Consider the following 20,402-nt stretch of genomic DNA (forward strand, 5'->3'; position numbering starts at 1 on the left):
CCAACCAAACACGAAAAGCCTCACCCATCCTTCCTCTCATCCATTCGTCCTCAATTCTTTCCTCCAACCAAACATAGCTAAGTGAATTTTGAAGACTTTTTATATCTAGTCAATTAACTTTTAACCCTTCTTGCCCCAAAAAAAAATAAAAAATTAAGACATAACTCATTTGGGAGCCAAAATAAAATTTTAAAAATATACTCGTATTAATTAATTATAATATAGTTTTGTACATAGAAGTCTTTTATATATTTCTTATTATATATAAAAAAAGTACTCCGTATTTCATAACCCATGCACACATTCAAGTCTAATTTTGGCATACATACATATATATATATATATATATATATATATATATATATATATAAGATCACGTTTAAATAAAAAAAGTACTCCGTATTTCATAACCCATGCACACATTCAAGTCTAATTTTGGCATACATAATATATGGAGTACATATATATTTAAATGGACAAAAAATCTGAAGTTAAAAAATAATAAAACAAACATAAAGCTTAAAAGATTCTAAACTGATGGTATTATTTATAAGCTTTCTCGGGGTTAGTAAATATTTTAATATATTTTGATTTCAACAGTCCATTCTAGGGAGGTGGTGGTTAATATTTTTTTTTGGGTAACTATTTTTAATTTCAACTATTTAGTCCTAGTAGAGTATTCAAAAATTTTGATGTAGGAGTGAGTTTCTTATAAAAATAAAATAAATATATAATTTTTTTGATAAAAAATAAAATAAATAAATAAATAAATCAATCAAATTGGTTGGATCCCCCTTTTATCATCTTATTCTATCCTTTCCCACTGCCCAATAATGAAAACATACTCCCTCCTCCCCTTTCTTTTCCTTCTCCTACTAAACACACTGTAAAGTGAAAAAAAAAAAAAAAAAAAAAAACACACCATTCAATCTCAATACAACAATTGGTATTATAAATATGCAATAAATACATTTTACTATATACATAAAATACAATATATAACAGGAGAAAATGCATTAAATACATTAATTTTTGGTCATTATGCTTAGTAGGACCACATTTGATTGAATTTTAACATGATAAAAATTAAATTATGAGTTATAACAATACATTAATTGGCATTTAAGAAAAAATAATAACAAATCTGTCACATAATAATAATAATAATAATAATAAAATGTTTAAATTCTGTCTTTTATATGTTTTAACTTTTTGCCAAACACCTATGCTTATTCAAGCATTCCTCCACCGCGTATGGGTTTCTTAACTTTGTTGGAGGCATCCAAGGAATAACTTCGTCTCCAAGTTCTCTCTCTCATTTCCTCTTTCCTCTCCCTTTCCTCCCTAAAAAGTGCGCTTTTTCTTTCTTTCCACTCTCATCTTACCTAAACCTCTTCTTTATTCAAAAGAGCTTTTCCATTCCTAACTTTTGCCTCACCCAAAACCTCTGATTCCCTACCCCCACACAGAGACACAGAGAGATTTATCATCTACTCAGATTCTGAGGGAATGGTAAAATTAACAATAATTGGAAGAGTGAAAGATGGGGTGGCTCTTGCACAAGGTACAAGGTATGTGAATGAAGAGACTGACAACTTGTCAAGTTACAAGCAACAAGGAGAGTTCATACTCAAAGAAATCTCAAGAGGGTCATTGCCGCCTTCAAAGATGACCATTCGTGTCGATCACCATTGCTTCAAGTATCATTTTCTTCTCTATTTTCACTCCAATCTTTAATTAATTTATGGGTATCCAATTATGCAATGTCTCAATGCATTTCACTGATTTTTTCCCCAAAATATGACTTTTTTTTTTTTTTTTTTTTTTTTTTTTTTTTTCTGTGAGGCACATTTATTATTATTATTATTTTTTATGGCATTTGAAATTGGTCCACTAAGAATGGGTACATTTGAAAATGTGACCTTTTGTGTACAATTTAATGGGTACATTTGAAATTGGTCCACTGAGAATGTTTTACAGGACAAGAGTAGGGTCTTCAATTAACATCATCTGCAGCTTTCATTGACATTTGATAATGACTATGAAGTTTTTGGGATCATAGGCTTTTAAAGGCCACTGGATTTGAACTGAATTGATTTCATTCCCATTTCCTGATTTTCTAATTTTCCATATATAGCTATCTGTCAATCCATTGAAGGGGGCAAATTTTAAGCATTTTGTGATTTTTTGTGTTTATTTGTTTTACTTAATTTTGTGATGTTTAGCTACATGGTTGAGAATGGAGTTTGCTTCATCACATTGTGTGATTCGGCATATCCAAGAAAACTAGCCTTCCATTATCTGCAAGATTTGCAGAAGGAGTTTGAGAAGTTTGACATGAGCCTCATAAGTAAAATTACAAAACCATACAGCTTTGTTAGATTCGGTAATCTCCACTTACCACTGCAAGTTGATTTTATTGACCAAAATATATAAATCTATGTTCGGTAGCATGGAATTGGTACCACTGCAAGTTTGGACTAATTTTCCCCCAATTCTAAGCTCGAGGCACCAATTCCATGCTACCGAATATAGCATTAATATTCTTCCTTTCCAAGGAATTCGAGGAAGGAAAAAAAAATTCTGAATCTTTTGAACTCCCACTGTCAAAAAAATTAAATTTATCATATTTTTGGCTGCTGATTAATATTAAGTATTTGATGTTTTGTGTTTTTCCCAATTGTTGGGGTGGATGGCAGATGGTATCATTGGCAATGTTAGAAGGCAATATGTAGATACAAGAACACAGGTTAATCTGTCGAGGCTAAAAGCTAATCGCCAACAAGAACTAGATATCATGACAGAGGACATGTCTGAAATAGTAGAAAGAAGAAGAAGAATTGGTTAGCTTCTTCTCTTTTTTTCTATTTTTGTTGTTCCTTCTATTTAATGGCATGTTAAATTAGTGAATACTCACAAAATGTGCATGTTTTCCCTTTGTTATTATCAGAAATGCTTGAAATACTAATGGCAACTCCAAGAATTGCTTCCCCAATATGGGTTTCTCCATTACTAGAGGTATGTATATAAATGCATATAAACTTCTCTGTGTTTATCTTCCATTTTCGGAGCAACCAATCGAAAATAAATCATCTCTCATTTGCTGCTAAATTTCAAATTTTCTTCCTTTATGTGCAGGTAATTGCATTGAAATGGATACCTACCACCATCGTCGTTGTTGCTGCTACTGTTCTGTTATGGACCAGCTTAGTCCTCACAGAGAACTTCATGGGAACGAGTTTATAACATTGTCAAAAGCAAGGATTACAAGAACTATCTACTTTGAGAGCAGTACAGAAAATGGCACAGCATGATATTATAGAGTAGCTCGACAGTGGAAATCGGTTAGTACTTTTAAAATTTGTTGAAAAGTGATTCTATGGAGCTTCCCTACTGCTCTGTGCAACTTTAATGTATCTACATTTCAATATATATCAAGAAATTTTCGGAATACATGCCTCATTTTGTGTTCTGCTAGATTATGCAAGAGAGCCTCAGCTTCTGACCATTTCTCAAGTTGAGCTCATTTGACAACTTTGGTTCTGAACTTGAATTTTTCTGTGGCTTGAATTTGTATCCACCTTTTTTTAAAGGACAAAAAGTTCTTAGTTTTTAAAATTTAACATTACTACATCAAAGATTAGGTGGATATAGCTGCATGAATTTTTAGTATTTTTAATTATTCACACATAAAATATATAACTATTTAAGTCAAAATACATTGGGGCTAAGAATAAATTGAAAAAATAAAAAATAAAAAATGGAAAAGAATAAAATATACCAAGCTTCACATCATGACTCTTTTTGATATATTTTTTGCCTTTTTGCTGTTTGTCTGAAGCAGTGACTTCTAGGAAGAATCACTTTTATTAATTAGAATGATTGCTAAAGTCCTATTTGAATCTTGTATCCAGTGAAATTACTGTTTTAACTGGCATATCTTCACAACTATGAAAATTATTGATGTTAATTATTTGAACACTATATAACAGTTAGAAGAAATACAAGATCCAAGGTGGTCAAAACAATAATCATAGTGACTGAACTGACCCAAATTCTAAAATTACAAAAATTAGGAAAATATTTGGTCAAAATAGAGTGACTGACAGTGATTTGCAAATCCATCTTTGGCAATAGTCCTTTCAAATTCCCCTAGTTGTCACATTAGAAGTAATGTGGGAAGAAAAACAGATCAGCTTTCATGATCACCAAGTGAATTCCAAATGAAACCCATATTGGACATCACTTTATGCTAAGCTTTCTTTAGAGTTGGTTTCCTAGCACCTTACAAGCATATTCCATGCTTGTGTTCTTTCCACATGTCACTCTATTTAGGCTTCTGTTTATATGTGTGTGTGTGTGTGTGTGTGTTTTACTGTGAAAATTTGATGTATTAGACCCATAATACGAGAGAAAGATTTGTCTGTGTGTGACTGTGTGTAACGAAGAATCAACCCACTCACTAGCCGTATTGGACTCTCGGATGGTTTAAAAACTCTAGATGCACATAATCGTCTGCAAACCACATGCATCATTTAAATCCAGGCCTCAGTACCTCCTGTGAAACACGAACCAAGAATTTAAGGGGAGTACTCCCAAATGCCTTACCAGCTGAGCTGTCCAATGGTAGAAAGATATTGTTATAAATTTCACAACATTAATAGAGAAACAATGTGTTTGATGACTTTATTAATATACAAGTGAGGGGTGTCTTCACTCTTCAGAAGCAACTTAGGGAACACTTTTTGCAGAGAAACAAGTAGATGTAGTGTAAAAAACTTCCTATATGTACATATCATTGTTCATGTCAAAACCACTACAGATATCATCACCATATATAAAGTCAACAAACTCATTCTCTGGAATGTGACCCTCAAATTTGAATTCTGGATGGAAAGTTTCACCACCCGAATTATCGCTTAAGCGCTGGTGAAACTCGCTACCAAATGACCCCTCATTCATTAATAAACCGTGGAAAAAACCATCTTCGGAGCTTGAATTATGATCAAAACCATTCTTAGTAACTGCTGGCTCACCCGAATTACCATAGTCCTGCCCCTGAAACTGATCCACTGTGAGCCACTCAGAAAACAGAAGCTTTGGTAAGCTGCTTTGGCGATCTTCTTTTGGGAACTCAAAATTTTGTTGTGTGGACTGATCATTCATATTTGTTGATGATGCTCCTTCTGTGTGTTCAAATGATTCGAAACTCGGATTCCAAATCATCGATTTCTGGGGAGAAGGTGAAGATTCTATATTTTCTGTGCTTGAACTTGTGTGTTCTGTTTTAGTGTGAGCTTCCTGATCAGTTTGTTCCATTTTGGCCACTTTCTTCTTCAGATAAGAATGCCAATAGTTCTTTATCTCATTGTCAGTTCTTCCAGGCAAATGTTGGGCTATTTGTGACCACCTGATAGATCAGTTGTTGATAGTTTCTTCATTAGTTTCTTTTGCCGTGAAAATTAGAGTTTCTAGGAAAGCATGTGAAGATGCTTGTGAAACAACTATAGTAGTAATAATAGGCAATGTTTATACAATGTGGTCCAAAAAGAAATAAAAATAATTTAAACTTTTGAATTTTTAATTGAGCAATGATACAACTTCCGAATTCGAAGGATGCGAAATGATGAAAACGTGAGGGGTGTGGGCCTCACTACATGACACCACTGGACGTTCACTCTCGTCCTTCCATTCAGGAATCTTCCGAATTGGGATGATGTATCTTTATTCTTTTTTAACTTTTTACTTCTCCATCCTCTTTCTATTTTCAAAAATACCATCATTACTGACTATACGATCGACCTGATGTAAGAATTAGTGATTGAAATAAGTACCTAATAAAAGTTGACAAGAGTCCTTGTTGGACTATATTTATTAGAGTAACAACAAAAACCGATCGATTTTTGTAACAGTAATCAATACAAATTGGTGATTAGAGGCGGCTGATTAATAAAGCACTTTGAACCAACCACCTAGCCAAGCATGCAAAGTTTACTTAAGTATCATTTACTCTGTAACTACCTAAATTATCTTTGAAGAGGTGACCCACCCACATGCAATAGAGGTTGGGCCCACCCCCTTTATTTTAGAAGAGTGTAATTATATATATATATGTATATATATATATATATATATATATATATATAATGGTTGAATTAGAGTTATACATATGCATTTTGATAGAGTGGACATTTATTGCTTACTTGTTGCCTAGCATGACATGAAGGGTCAGGATAGTTTCCTCCTCTTGTGCAGTAAACATCCCTCTCTTCAATCCTGGCCTCAAATAATTTATCCACCTTAATCTGCAGCTCTTGCCATTCCTTTGCAACCCTGCATGTAAGAACAACAAGACCGTAATTAAAGGTCAACTGCAAGGGTATTTTAGGCAACACAATAAAAATTCTATTGTTATTGACTCAAAACCATAATGTTAAAGCAATTTTTTACCATGTCTTTTTGTAGACATTCCATAAATTGAAACCATAGAGAGGGTGGTCCCTGAACTTCTTACCTTTAAGGTCAAAATTTTTATTGGTTTTGCTATTGTAAAATAAACCAAGTAGCATTAAAAAAATCAAATATTTAGAAACATTCCTATCAATCATATATATTAACATCAACTTACTATATATATAGGCTATATAGCCAATGTATGACCAAGTGATTGAAAAGTCTATCTTCTACTACCTAAAATGCCCTTTAATACGAAGGTGAATGAATGCTCATCTGAGTATATATGATTTTATTCATTTTCAGTCTCAAGTCAAGCCAATGCAGTGCATTCTAGAGATTTGGGACATAATTTATATACTAGTGCTTTATATTTCACAACAATATGCATATATACAGAGACACAGACACCCACATATATATATATATATATATCTATATCTATGAAATAAATCTGAAAAATCTATGCTAAAATACACATTAACTACCGACTATATCAAATTATGGTAAAGGCAAGCTTGTGTTACACTTTTATATAAAATGTTGTGATAGATAGTGTGTGTGTGTATATATATATATATATAATTGCAAGTTCTTAGTGACAAATGCATTATTAAAATGGCATCAGTATGGGTATGCAAAGTGGTGGAAGGCGGTGGACTTACCGGCGTTGATTGGAACAGTGCTCCAGCAGCCATGGCCGTGGTTGAGGATGTGATTTCTGAGCCTTTGGTCTTCATCCGGTGACCATAACCCCTTCTTGTGCTTCAGCTTTGGCTTCTGATCCAATGTCTTGTAACCCATTTTACAGACAACTAAAATTGGTCAGAAAATGAAATGTAAGAGCTTATGACTTTTAACTGTGTGTGTGTGTGAGAGAGACAGGGAGAGAGAGAGAGAGATGAGGTTATGGAGAGCCGACCCTTGATGCTTTAGAATTTAAAGGGAGGATTAGTTAAGAGTATGGTGTTTTCGAGAATAAACAAGTGTAGTTAGAACTTGTCATAGCAGCAAAAGTAAGAACACGTTTGGATATTTTTTAAAGGTTGGTACAGGCATGGTGTTTGAGAACATTGTATGTGTGTGTGTGTGTGAGAATTGACTTTGTGATAACTAACACATACATAGTAGGTGTCCCCTTCAAAAAATTCTACTGTCTTTGGACCACTACTGACGTGTGACCAATTGCATCCTTGTATTATTGTGTCATTGAGCAGGCTTAAAAACTTGTGATGACAAAGTGTGACACCTCATACAAAACCAAATTGGTTCAGACCAGAAATTGTTGCTGTTTCATAGACAATGCCGTGCTAAATAACTGATATACTTTCAGTGATGTTGTGTTCGGAATCTGGTGCTAGTCGCATTGTGATTCGTCTTCGATCTAAGGATTTATTGAATTAGCTTTATGTGGGTCCAAACATATTAAATTTTTAGGGTTTTTTCGCTTTTGTGTCTTTTGCTTATGGGTCGTGAACTCTTTTTATTATTTTCTTAAAACCTCATATATAAAAGTGTTTAGAGTTTGGAGTAAAATAATTTAGAGACATTGAAAGTTGGGAGACAATGAAAATTGCAAAAATGGGAGTGAGAGCGAGAGTTAGGGTTTGGGATCTAAAACTTGTAATTTTTGGATTTTCGCAAAGTGAATTCTTTCGCTAGATCTTTATTGTGAATGTAAGCGTTTCCGAACTATGCTAAATCTTTGTATTCTCAGTATGTTGCATGTTTATTTTCTGCCGTATTTCTTGGGTGTCACAATACTCCTTTTGAATTTTTTTCTCTTCCTTTTATTTATATATATATACACATATATATGTATATGTGTATATATATATCCTTTAATAAAATAGGTCTAACAATATGTTTAAGAAGATTTGAACCTTTTATCCTTCACTTTGAAAGGAGAAAAGAAACTACTAGGGGTGCATAGAAAACCTGTTGAACCGATAAACCGAAGATTTGGTTTCAATTTTTTGCGGTTTGGTTTCGTTACGGTTCCAAAAACATAGAACCATTTATAAATGATTCGGTTACGGTTTGAAGTTTACTAAGACGAAATCAAATTAAACCGTTTTATAAATTGTATATATATTTATATATTTTATATTATATAAATAATAGAATAATAAGATTAACCTTTAAACCACTCAACTATCTATCATAATATATAATAATAAATTATATTATAATAGAAAATTATATTATATATAATATATATTTTAATTTCAAAAATATATTAGATTGAATTATAAAATATTTAGAACTGTGGAATCGAATCAGATCAAATTGTTTTCTCACGGTTTGGTTTGGTTTCATAGTTCGATTTGATTCTAATTTTTATGAAATCAAACTATCTAATTCAAAACGTGTGCACCCTAAATACCACCCACTAGCTACCTTGGGGTTGAAATCCAAAATAGTGATGTACTTTCTTTTGGATTAATTTATTTGGAAACCAAGATAGTAAGAGCCCAGTTTCGCATTTGTCTTTGAAAACTACGTTCTTGAAGACCGAAAAAAAAAAAAAAAAGGTTTCATATAGCGTTTTGAAAAATTTAATCCGGAAACAAAAAGAATCTTTCGCAAATGAAGATTCATTCGTTTATGTGTTGATGATTTTTTTTTTTATTGTGAAGAACAAAAAATAAATAAATACAAGAAAAGAAAAAAAAAAAGAGCAAATTCAAGAATTTAGGTTTTTCAAATCAATTGAATTAGATATGTTTCTTGTTAATGTTAACAACTGAGAAGATTTTTCAAAGAAAAAGAAAAAGACAAACATGACATAGGCGTGTCACTAGAAACTAAAAAGTTTATGTATACTTTAATTTCTGTCACATTATTTAATTTATTTTTGTATTTGTTTATAAAGGGACCATATAATAAAATGAAGAAATTATATGCATCATTACGTAAATTTGTCATAAAGGGCTAGTTAATATCACCTTTCTCAAATGAGGACCTATCATAAATACACAATTGGTGTTTCGCCCCACTTGGGGTTTGAACTTGAGCTCCCAACCCCAGACAAGGGTCCACTTTTTAATTTTTTTTTCTTGTATTAGTTAGCAAATATTTAGTTCCAATCATAACTTTATATACGCAACCTTTAAGGTTGAAGCACCATCTAGACCCGTAGGCTAATGACATCTCCTCTTATTTTAAAGCTAGTAGGTTAGAGTGAAAAAGGAAGATAGAAAAAAAAAAAAAAAAACAAAACAAAAAACGAATGTCACTTGCAATGTACAGCAATCAAGTAGGGTCATTTTCTTCTCAGGACCTTTTGCTTTTTTTTTTTTTTTTTCCTTCATGTGGGAGTTATAATTAATTCTTGTTTATCTACTTTTATCCACGTGGGGAGGAGTAAAGCGTCTACACTAGGTTACAAAATTTAATCTTACGGGGGTTCCATTTTGTCATAAAGGACAAGTTAATATCACCTTTCTCAAATGAGGACCTATCATAAATACACAATTAGTGTTTCGCCCCACTTGGGGTTTGAACTTTGAACTCTCAACCCCAGTCAAGGGTTAAGTGGTAAAAAAATTATTTTTAAATTATTGGTTAGGAAATATTTAGTTCCTATCATAACTTCGTATACGCAACCTTGAAGTTTAATGCACCACCAAGACTTGTAGGCTAATGACATTATTTTTTTTTTCAAAGCAGATCGTAGTAGGTTAAGTCTTTTCTAAGAGTAAAAAAGAAAGAAAGAAAAAAAATCAAATAACAAAAAACAAATGTCACTTGCAATGTACAGCGGTCAATTAGGGTCATTTCCTTCTCCGGACCTTTCGCTTTCTTTTTTCTTTTCTTTTATATCATGTGGGGGTTATAATTAATTCCCGTTTATCTACTTTTATTCACGTGGGGAGGAAAAAACCGTCTATACTCAGCTACAAAATTTAATTTATACACTGCTGGGGGTTCCATTTTTCTCTTAATGGGAGTCTTGGGTGTCAATTTATAAGAGGCCAAAATCAACCATGTTGATGTTGAACCTCATAGAACACTCTATTGTCTACTGCTGAACCATTGCTAAGGGGGAAAATGCGAGTAAATAATTAAAGTATATGGTGAATCTGGTTACTAAGTTGGTAATCGGACATCTTCACTCAACAAAATTAATCTAAACAAGTAACTCTAAAACTGATAAATTGGCAAATTTGTTATTATTTTATGTTTGGTGGCATCGAATTTGCACCTTAAATTTGAAATTGAAAAAAATTTAGCTTAAATTTTGAACCTAACTTTTTATAATTCCAAATCTAAAGAACTGATTTCAGCTTCCAAACATAACATTAATGTTTTTCGCTTTGAGAGATTTGAACACACTTACCTTCCATTTTGAAAGTAGAAAAAATATCACTAGATTGCACGCTATGATTATATTACGTTACGCACCCAAAAAAGTTAAAAATTAGAAGAAGTAATGTAGCAATAAAAAGAAAATTAAATAGGCAATATCAACCAAAGAGTTTGAACCTAAGTAAATCAAATACTTTCAAGAAACAAACAAAAGGCTCATGGTTCACATTACCCACAATTGAGTGAGTCTAAACCAATTTATTTGCCCTAATCATTTTCATTCCAACGGCAAAATCCTATAGAATCCTCAAATTTGGCTATTTTTGACTACCCTACCCTACCCTATCAACTTGTGATTGAGTGTAGGAAATATCAAAAGAAAAAATGGGACATTATATAGAACAAAAATCAAACATGTTATGATTGTGATCACAAAAGATTGTGATCAATAAATCAATGGCTTCAAGAAATAGACAAAAAAAATATCTAATCATACATCAATCATTGTTGCAAATCAGCCACACTGTCTTGATACTATTTCATAAAATGATAAAAAAAAATAATAATAATAAAAAATATTGAAATCACCCTTTAAATAAATTAAACTCCTTCAATTTAAAAATGGCAGAGTATAAAAAGTACATGGAAAAAATAATAATAATAATAATTCAGCGTGGTACTGCCAGTAAATTGATATTAAGAAACTTCTCTAATATATGAATAAACTAATGTAATTTTATGTCAACGCAATTTGTCACAAGGCCTTTTCACTTTAAATAATATACATAGTACGAGTAATAGCTTAGACATTTTCTACTCGCATTAAAAATTAAAGTTGCTATTGGGATTAACTAAAAATATATATAACAAAGTCTTTCTTTAATATAAAATTCCACGTGCCTAAAATAGAAAGGCTTGGTTTGTTTCATATCCTACACTTTAAATCTCATGTCCACCTAACTTATTTAAAAAAACATAAACTCATACAATGGATGGAAGAAGATCATTTAAAAAAATTAAAAAGGTACATTTATTAAAATGACAAATATTTATAAAGGAACATTAGCTAATGTGGTATGAACGCATATTTTCAAAAGAGAGGTTTGGGTGTTTGTTAGGGACAATATTGTATGACCCGTATGTTTGTTTGAACTTTTCAAAAAGAAAAAAACATTATACATAAGACGGTGAAGAAGGTTAATTAGCTTTAAATTCAGATTAAAGGAATTTATTTATCTACTTATTTTTATATATTTTAGTCCTATTTTTAATCACCTTTCTGTCAAAGGTTGTAATGTGAAAGAAGAGATTACTATCACCAAACCATGACTAGGTTGCAACTACTAATTTTGAGTCTTTGGCAACTAAGATTCAATAGTTCCAATTGAAACTGAACTATCTTTCAGCATTTGGTAATTCTACAGTTACATTGTAAAATGAAGAGCAAAAGGTTAATATATATATATATCTAGAACATTTTTTTTTTTTTTTGGGTTGAAACTGAAAGCTATTCTAAACTCCATGGATGTTACATAATTTTGAGTAAACCACATAAATTTATATATTACTCCTTGTGTTTTCATTTTCTTTAATGTTAATTTTTCTCAACATACACTTCTCTAACGCTTTGTTTGGTAGACAAGAAGAAAAATTAGATGGAATGGAGAGAAGAAGAGATAAATGAGATTTTTGTAAGGAAGAGATTATGTTCTAAACTCTTTTTGTTTATTTGGATGGAATTAATAGAAAAGAATAAGATGATACCTTATTTTGTTTGTTAGGATAGAAGAGAGAGGGTACGCCTTTTTTTTTTTTTTCTTCTTTTTCTTTTATTTTATTTTATTTTTTATTTTTTATTTATATACATTGAATAGCCTTGCCTGTTTTCTTTTGTATCTTCTGTCCATAATTGAAGGAATGAACATCTGTCATCATCCTTTCTCCCAAACGAAGAACATTTCTTCCACCCTTATTCCTTAATTCTTTGTACCAAACGGAGCATAATAAAGCGGCATAATTTTTCTCACATACACTTAAATAAAGTAACATCAAGATATCACCAAATGGATTTTAGATAATTTACAATTGCGTAACGCGTTTTTTTTTTTTTCATATATGAGTGAAATATGATATCATTAAATATAATGATGTCATTAAATATAATGATGTCATCATGACAAGATTTATTATATGTATAGTGTAGTGAATACATAAGCCTTAGCAAGGGCGGATCTATGTACAAGTCAGTGGGATCCTCACTGAATTTTTTTACTTTTAGTAATATATCCCATTATTTTATTTATTTTGATATATATATTTATAAAATTACACAATCACCCCCACTAAAATTACTAAAAAAATTACACTATCACCCCCTCTCACAAAATTTTCTAACTCTGTCCCTAAGCCTTAGTACTGTGGCACAGTATTTTTGAGAGGATGTGTTTCATCTAGTAAATGGAACAATGTGTCAGCTAGAAACTTAAAAAAAGAATATATATTTTGGGGTCTTCATACTAGCTAGAGATATAAAATGTATCCACATCATCTCATCATGTATATTAATTTACTTGTAAAAGATATGAAGCAGATAACTACAAGTATATTCTTCTTTCATATGAATTATATTCTATTTTACTGCAATTGACTGAGTTTTTTATTAGAGATAATTTAGAACTGTTTTAAAACTTAGCTGCTCCTTTTTATCTTTCATATATATATATATATATATATATATATATATATATATCCACCTGCTTCATTGGACCTTGAAGCTAGCTACCAAAACCACCATTAAAATGTCAAAAAAATGAATCAATATTATATCAATCTTGTTCACAATCATGTGATAAGTTTCTAAACTCTTTAATTATCCTCCATACACACACACTTCAATAGAAGTAGGAGGACAAAGTTTTTTTGCAGTATCAATCATATAATAAGATAATATGCTAATTTTCACAGATTTCCAAATCTCAAAAATCTCGAATCCAATGCGAAAATGACAATGATGGTTATGTAATTAAAAAAATGAATTGAGAGGAAAAAAATAACCAGTGAGATATGAAATAAAACAATGGTTATGTAATTAAAAAATAACAGTTGAGCTATGAAAGGAAAAATGATAATGATGGTTTATGAAGATAATGTTATTATTGTCAATGAGGTGAAATAATCCTAGTATCATCAGTTTTACCTAACTACCTTCAGCTATACTGTCACTGCATATTGCATCACCCTATTTTTTGTCGCCATTTCCGCGGATTGTAGCTGCAGATTAGCTCTAAAAAAAAAATTCTGAAAGTAACATTTGCAGCACAAAATGCATTGGTGGCGACAATGACCAAAGGATATAACAAAAGAATTAAGGTGAGGCTTGGCTTATAATTGGGAAAATTTATGCTTCAATTACATCTATATATAGTTGCTTCTGTGGGTTTTAGGTAAATTTACCTTTTTGAAGAAACTTGACTCTCAAGAAAGGGAAGAGCATGCAAATTTACTTGAAGTTTTCTAAGTTTTTTAGTTTGATAAAGAAATTATTCAAAGAGTGCATAAATGATATTGAAAGTATAGAGGGAAGTGCATTTTTTATTTTATTTTATTATTTTTTATCATTCCATGAAGTTGTTGATCATAAAAATTCATTGGATCATACCAATCTTATATATGCTATGTACTCATATTTGTATCATGATCACAATTCAATTATCAAGACTTGTATATCAAAACTTTCAAAGCCTAAAGACAGACAAACATGATCTGAAAAAAAGAATCTAAACTTCCAAAGAAGAAGTTAAAGAAGATTCTAAAAGGATAAGAGAAGTAAAATAAGAGAAATTGTTAGGCATGGTGATATAAAATTCTCAAAACATTCAAATTTTTTATTTTTTCACAAGAAATTTAATATTTCAATCATAAGAATGTCAAGGAGGACTTGAGGTAATAGATGTCATGCCAATGGTGCACTCTTACTCAGAATTTTACTACAAGAACCTTAATTGAAAAACTTGTGATCGGATCATTCTGCCTACGCATTAAGGATTGAGTTTGTTCTAATACTGTTTGTAAAAATTTGGAAGCTTGTCATTCGACCCAAAAACTTAAGTTATTGAAGAATACTATTTGTATGCTCCTATAAGCAGGGATGGAGCCAGCGTAGGCCTAGGGAGCACGTGACGTGCCCCCTGGGCTCAGGCTAATGCACTAATTTTTTTATACATTTAAGTACATAATTTATAAAATATTACTTTGTGCCCCCCAAAAATTTATTTTCCTTTCTAAAACACCCCTAAGCCTAATTTTTTTAAAAAAAATACATATAGGTATATAATTTTGTAAATTATTACTTTGTGGCCACCTAAAATTAAACCCGGACTCCGTCCCTGTCTATAAGCGCTAGATTTTTTTCATCTGAATCCGATACGAGACAAAAAAGCAATACTCTAACCGTTGGATTACAGGAGCCATGGCTCCAAAGGAAGCACTTTTTGAGAGAAAAGTTCTAATTTTACCGCAACTCTAGGGTCAAGACATAAAAACACTAGTCTTCTGCAAATTACAATAAGGGCTCAATCAATGCTTAGTCCAAAGTATTTTTAATCAAACAAAGATATAGTTTTATAAAACCTTCAACCTCTTGCCTCCATTAATAATTGAATTGGACTTCTCATAAAGTATGTATGTAATCATATGAAACACTCTACTCTGTCTTGGCTTTTTTTATTTGATATTCCTTGCCAATGAACATCTTCTGTATACCTCCTCATTGGGGTACATGAATCAAGTACATGATGTGTCACTAAAAGCATATTTTTTTTCCTAAAAATTATTATTGTTTCCATATGATTCATCAATACTTTGGAGAAAGTTTATATTGTTTTTTTCGAAAATTTACTGGCCAACTTGAACCAGTTCAATCACCCAGAACTGGTTCAAGGTCTCCTGTTCGTTATTGTACCTTACCTTCCTCATCTGTTTTATTCTTATTTGGTTTAAACTTTCTTCTTAAATCCTATACACGAATTTGACTTGATTTCCAAATATTCTTTGGTCTTCCAAACTTCTATATAATCTTTCTTTCATTCAACATTGAGGTATGGCTTTTAGGAACAAGAATTCATTATTTTGATAATACCTTTTGAGAGATATTGTTTAGAAAATCAAATCTGATTTTTCTGTTTTTATCTTAAGAACACACACATATATACGAGTGATTTAATTGTGTTATTCTCTATCTCATCAGAATTGGAGCATAATTGAAGATTCAAATTAAGATTCCTAAAAGCAGATCTATTTCTTATACATTAAATTCAGATCTTGAAGAAAAGGGGTGAAACGATCACACTTTGGAAGGGTCAAAGCATTGAAGGAGTGTTATTTGATCTACCAGCAATCCTTCTACAGAGATCAAGAGTAAGCCTGGAGTCAGGGTTGTTGGACGTGACGTCGTAAATCCGGAGATTGTCAGCAATTGGTTTTTAGTAGAATGATAGGGTGTGAGTCTGAGTCAAAGTTTAGTATACTCTGTTTCAAACATAGTGGATTGTTTTACTCTGGACTGCACAGTCCACAAGGTTTTTCCCATAACAATTGGTTTATTATGCCAATTGGGGTTTCCTCACAAAAAATTCTGGTGCAATCTCTCTAACTTTACTTACTTTATTTTTCAGTATTTATCTTTGTGATTGTGAATGTTTAATTAATCATATTATTTAGGTAATTTAATTAATCACATAAATTGAACAAGTTAACTTATTAATCTCATCTAGATTATTAAATGAGTTAATTACAATCAAATCAACTAATAACTTTCGCACCGCGTAACTCACAAACAATGTATAAATTATATTGAAAGTATAGAGGGAAGTGCAATTTTTATCATTCCATGAAGTTGTTGATCATAAAAATTCATTGGATGAGACCAATCTTATGCTATGTACTCAGATTGTATCATGATCAGAATTCAATTATCAAGACTTGTATATCAAAACTTCAAAGCCTAAAGACAGACAAACATGCTCTATAAAAGAGAATCTAAACTTCCAAAGAGGAAGGAAGTTAAAGAAGATTCTAAAAGGATAAGAGAAGTAAAATAAGACAAATTGTTAGGCAAGGTGATATAAAATTCTCAAAACATTCAATTTTTTATTATTATTATTTTTTCACAAGAAATTTAATACTTCAATCGTAAGAATGTCAAGGAGGACTTGAGGTAATAGATGTCATGCCAATGGTGCACTCTCACTCAGAATTTTACTGCAACAACCTTAACTGAAAAACTTGTCATCGGATCATTCTATCGATACATTAAGGATTGAGTTTATTCTACGCTTTTCATTTGACTCAAAATTTTAAGTTATTAAATGGTACTGTCTATATACCCTTATAAGCAGGGATGGAGCCCACGTAGGCCTAGGGGGTATGTACCCCTCCCCCCCCCCCCCCCCCCCCCCCCCCGCCCAGGCTGATGCACTAAATTTTTTATACATTTAAGTATATAAATTATAAAATATTACTTTGTGCCCCCTTAAAATTTATTTTCCTTTCTAAAACACCACTAAAACTAAAGCCTGGCTTCGTCTCTGCCTATAAGCTCTAGACTTTTCCCATCTGGATCCGATACGAGACAAAAAGGCAAAACTCTAACAGTTGGATTGCAGGAGCCATGGCTCCAAAGGAAACACTTTTTGAGAGCAAAGTTCTAATTTTACCACAACTCTTGGGTCAAGACATAAAAACACCAGTCTTCTGCAAATTACAATAAGGGCTCAATCAATGCACTGTCCAAAGTTTTTTTAATCAAACAAAGATATAGTTTTATAAAACCTTCAACCTCTTGCCTCCATAAATAATTGAATTGGACTTCTCATAAAGTATGTATGTAATCATATGAAACACTCTACTTTGTCTTGGCTTTTCTTATTTGATTTTCCTGGCGAATGAACATCTTCTGTATGCCTCCTCATTGGGGTACATATATGAATCAATTACATGATGTGTCACTAAAAACATTTTTTTTCTTTCTAAAAAATTAATATTGTTTTCATATGATTCATCAATACTTTGGAGATTATAATTATAATAAGAAAAGGACTGTGGATTTTTGGATTAATTGTGACAGCTATAGTTTTACTAAAATAATGGGCATTGAGCAATCTCTTCAATTGGACGGTGCTATGTGTAGCATAACAATTCTAAGTCAAATTAAGTTAATTTCCTAAGTAATATTATTGCTAAATTAAGGCATCTATAATATTAATTATTAATTCAAGTGACCCTCCGAAATGTAGTGCAGTGGTACAAACATCAATGACAGCAGCAGACACGCCTTACTGTTAAATAATCACAGTTGTTTTTAGTGTGTGTGTGTGTGAGAGAGAGAGAGAGAGAGAGAGACAGAGAGAGAGAGAGGGTTTGAATAAAGATCAGTAAAATATTAGGTAATTCATGTCTTGCACTGTTAGTGGATTGATTATGCAACATAGGCCACGCCACAGCTTTAGAGGATTGCATTTTTAACTGAAAGGACAGAAAAATTAATGTAAATTTCGAACAAAATATTAGCATAAGCAAATTATTGCTCGATATATATGTCCATGTTGAAAGGTTAGTGATGCGAAAACAAGTACACTTGACTCCTTCCTCCCCACCCCTGTGTGAAATATATATATATATATATACACTTGACTCCTTCCTCCCCACCCGTGTGAAATATATATATATATATATATATATATATATATATATATGAGTCAGCCAATCATCTCAGATAATAAACAAATATATATATATATATATTACTTTCGTCTCATAATAGTTGTCCTCTTCAAAAACCTTAACTTATAATTTTTGTGAGTCAAAATTATCAAAGTACACATTTAATATGGGATATAGGTAATATGTAAGTATATAAAAAGGAATATGACTAAAAATGAAATCAAATGATTCAAAAATAAAAAGTGATAGTGAGTCAAAATTTTCGAATTGAATAATTAATATGAGACGGAGGGAGTATAATAAATCCATGTTTTACAATAATGATTACACACAGTAGTTGAAAATCACCTTAATTACAATGTTAAAGCCACAGGACCACATGATTTTGAAGTTAGGACCAATTACTAGAAAGTGAATGGCAAACATGAAATTTCATCACTTAAAATTAAAGCAGTCATATTTATCAAAAAAATAAAAAAAGCTAACGCAGTCACACATCTAACATCAACAACGAAGGTTACTATAATTAAGGTCATTTTTTACCATGGTGTGTAATTAAGACAAACTCAATAGATGCGAATGTAATCTACTCATAATGAATTAATGTGCTGCATGAACCTTAGTTTTTCATAATAAGCACTTTTATGGTAAACCCTGGCAAAATACAATCAATCTAGTAATAATTTAAAAAAATTAAAAAAACCTAAACATACACAATACAAAACATAGAGATTTTCGTTTCTTTTGTTTTTTTTTTTTTTTTTTTTTTTTTCCCTAATTGTATACTCACACACACATGTCTTGACGGAGGCTCGAGTACCTGACCTCTCTTTAAAAAATAGGGGTTTGGTTCTGCTAGGTCACTGACCTTTTGATAAAACATAAAAATTTAACGTCATAAAGCTTTACATAATTTTACGTTCACAACAAAAACAAAAATTGATCAATAAGAAGATTTTACTACGTCAAGAAGAATATAATATATACAAGAGTCTTTCAAACTCTAGTTCCATTATATTTTTTTATCTCTCTATTTGAGGATTCTTATTTTTCGATAGATACTAGAATCCGAATTCAAAACCGACCACCGAACCAAAAGAGAATTCAACTCACAACTCAACATAGAGCGCGGATGTTATATCATGAGATGCAATTTTTACATCCTATTAACACTTTCATGCTATTTTTTTTTAACATCATAAGGTGCATCTAACTCGTGATGAGCACCAAACACTTTCTGTTCTACAATTTTTTGTCAATGCTTTTAGCTTTGTTGGATGTGAGAATCAGAAGAAAAAAACCAAAAAAACGCACGCTAGCTCATGATTCACCAATCGTGAAGTCAATGTATAATATAAAAGCTAATATATATATATATATTAAATAATAATGTAATGTAGGGAAACATATATGGAAATAAATTGGAATATATTATTATATTCTAGCTGTAGTACTTTTACAGAAATGCTATTTTAATATATATTGACTAGAGTATTTTTTTTATTTTTGTAAACAATTTTGCCAAGAAAGTGTTTATTTAATGATGAAAACGGGTAACATGAGATTATAGGTCTAAAATAGACACCAAAGATGGAAAGGATGCAAATAAATAAATTGAATTAGCATCGCTTTTCTGATATGCAAATAAATAAAGGAAATCATAAATTACAATGTGATAACACTTGAGCCAATTAGTTTGAATTTCAATTCTTTTTTTTTTTTTTAAATTATTGAATTAATCTCTCTTACTACCAATCACTTATGATGGAGTAATACTACAATGCTCGTTTTGTTTTTGAGACGATTTTCCTAACAAATTTTATTTTTATTTTTATTTATTTTTATTTTTAATTTTTTCATTTTAAAGTGTTTCTATTAATGATTGACATTTCAGTCGATCATAAAAATCAGTACAGTTT

The 20,402-nt window shown here is 31.2% G+C and overlaps 2 protein-coding genes across 2 annotated transcripts; one reads left to right on the forward strand and one right to left on the reverse strand.

Annotated features, from left to right (window-relative positions):
* Nucleotides 1-1,287: 1,287 nt before the first annotated feature.
* Nucleotides 1,288-3,525, forward strand: LOC132271812 (25.3 kDa vesicle transport protein SEC22-1-like). Its single transcript, XM_059773303.1, has 5 exons — nucleotides 1,288-1,700; nucleotides 2,226-2,386; nucleotides 2,700-2,843; nucleotides 2,951-3,018; nucleotides 3,139-3,525. Exons 1-5 carry the CDS (start codon nucleotides 1,510-1,512, stop codon nucleotides 3,244-3,246), a joined length of 672 nt encoding a protein of 223 aa, XP_059629286.1. The 5' UTR covers nucleotides 1,288-1,509; the 3' UTR covers nucleotides 3,247-3,525.
* Nucleotides 3,526-4,624: 1,099 nt separating this feature from the next.
* LOC132268667 (transcription factor LAF1-like) lies at nucleotides 4,625-7,541 on the reverse strand. The gene is made up of 3 exons (XM_059769476.1): nucleotides 7,119-7,541; nucleotides 6,204-6,333; nucleotides 4,625-5,410 (listed from the first exon to the last, which is right to left on the reverse strand). The coding sequence occupies exons 1-3, from the start codon at nucleotides 7,255-7,257 to the stop codon at nucleotides 4,783-4,785; spliced, it is 897 nt and encodes a 298-aa protein (XP_059625459.1). The 5' UTR covers nucleotides 7,258-7,541; the 3' UTR covers nucleotides 4,625-4,782.
* Nucleotides 7,542-20,402: the final 12,861 nt, after the last annotated feature.

The sequence above is a fragment of the Cornus florida genome, unplaced genomic scaffold (assembly GCF_030987335.1).
Source record: "Cornus florida cultivar Cherokee Brave unplaced genomic scaffold, ASM3098733v1 CherokeeBrave_3.0.0_Hap2_Chr08, whole genome shotgun sequence".
Lineage (NCBI taxonomy): Eukaryota > Viridiplantae > Streptophyta > Magnoliopsida > Cornales > Cornaceae > Cornus > Cornus florida.

Excerpts from the sequence above, each read along its gene's own strand:
- LOC132271812 (XM_059773303.1), top strand. The coding sequence starts at position 1,510 with ATGGTAAAATTAACAATAATTGGAAGAGTGAAAGATGGGGTGGCTCTT. Across the intron at positions 1,701-2,225 it reads GTCGATCACCATTGCTTCAA|CTACATGGTTGAGAATGGAG; the intron begins GTATCATTTTCT and ends TGTGATGTTTAG. Across the intron at positions 2,844-2,950 it reads AGAAAGAAGAAGAAGAATTG|AAATGCTTGAAATACTAATG; the intron begins GTTAGCTTCTTC and ends TGTTATTATCAG.
- LOC132268667 (XM_059769476.1), bottom strand. The coding sequence starts at position 7,257 with ATGGGTTACAAGACATTGGATCAGAAGCCAAAGCTGAAGCACAAGAAG. Across the intron at positions 6,334-7,118 it reads CACTGTTCCAATCAACGCCG|GGTTGCAAAGGAATGGCAAG; the intron begins GTAAGTCCACCG and ends TCTTACATGCAG. Across the intron at positions 5,411-6,203 it reads CATGTCATGCTAGGCAACAA|GTGGTCACAAATAGCCCAAC; the intron begins GTAAGCAATAAA and ends CTGATCTATCAG.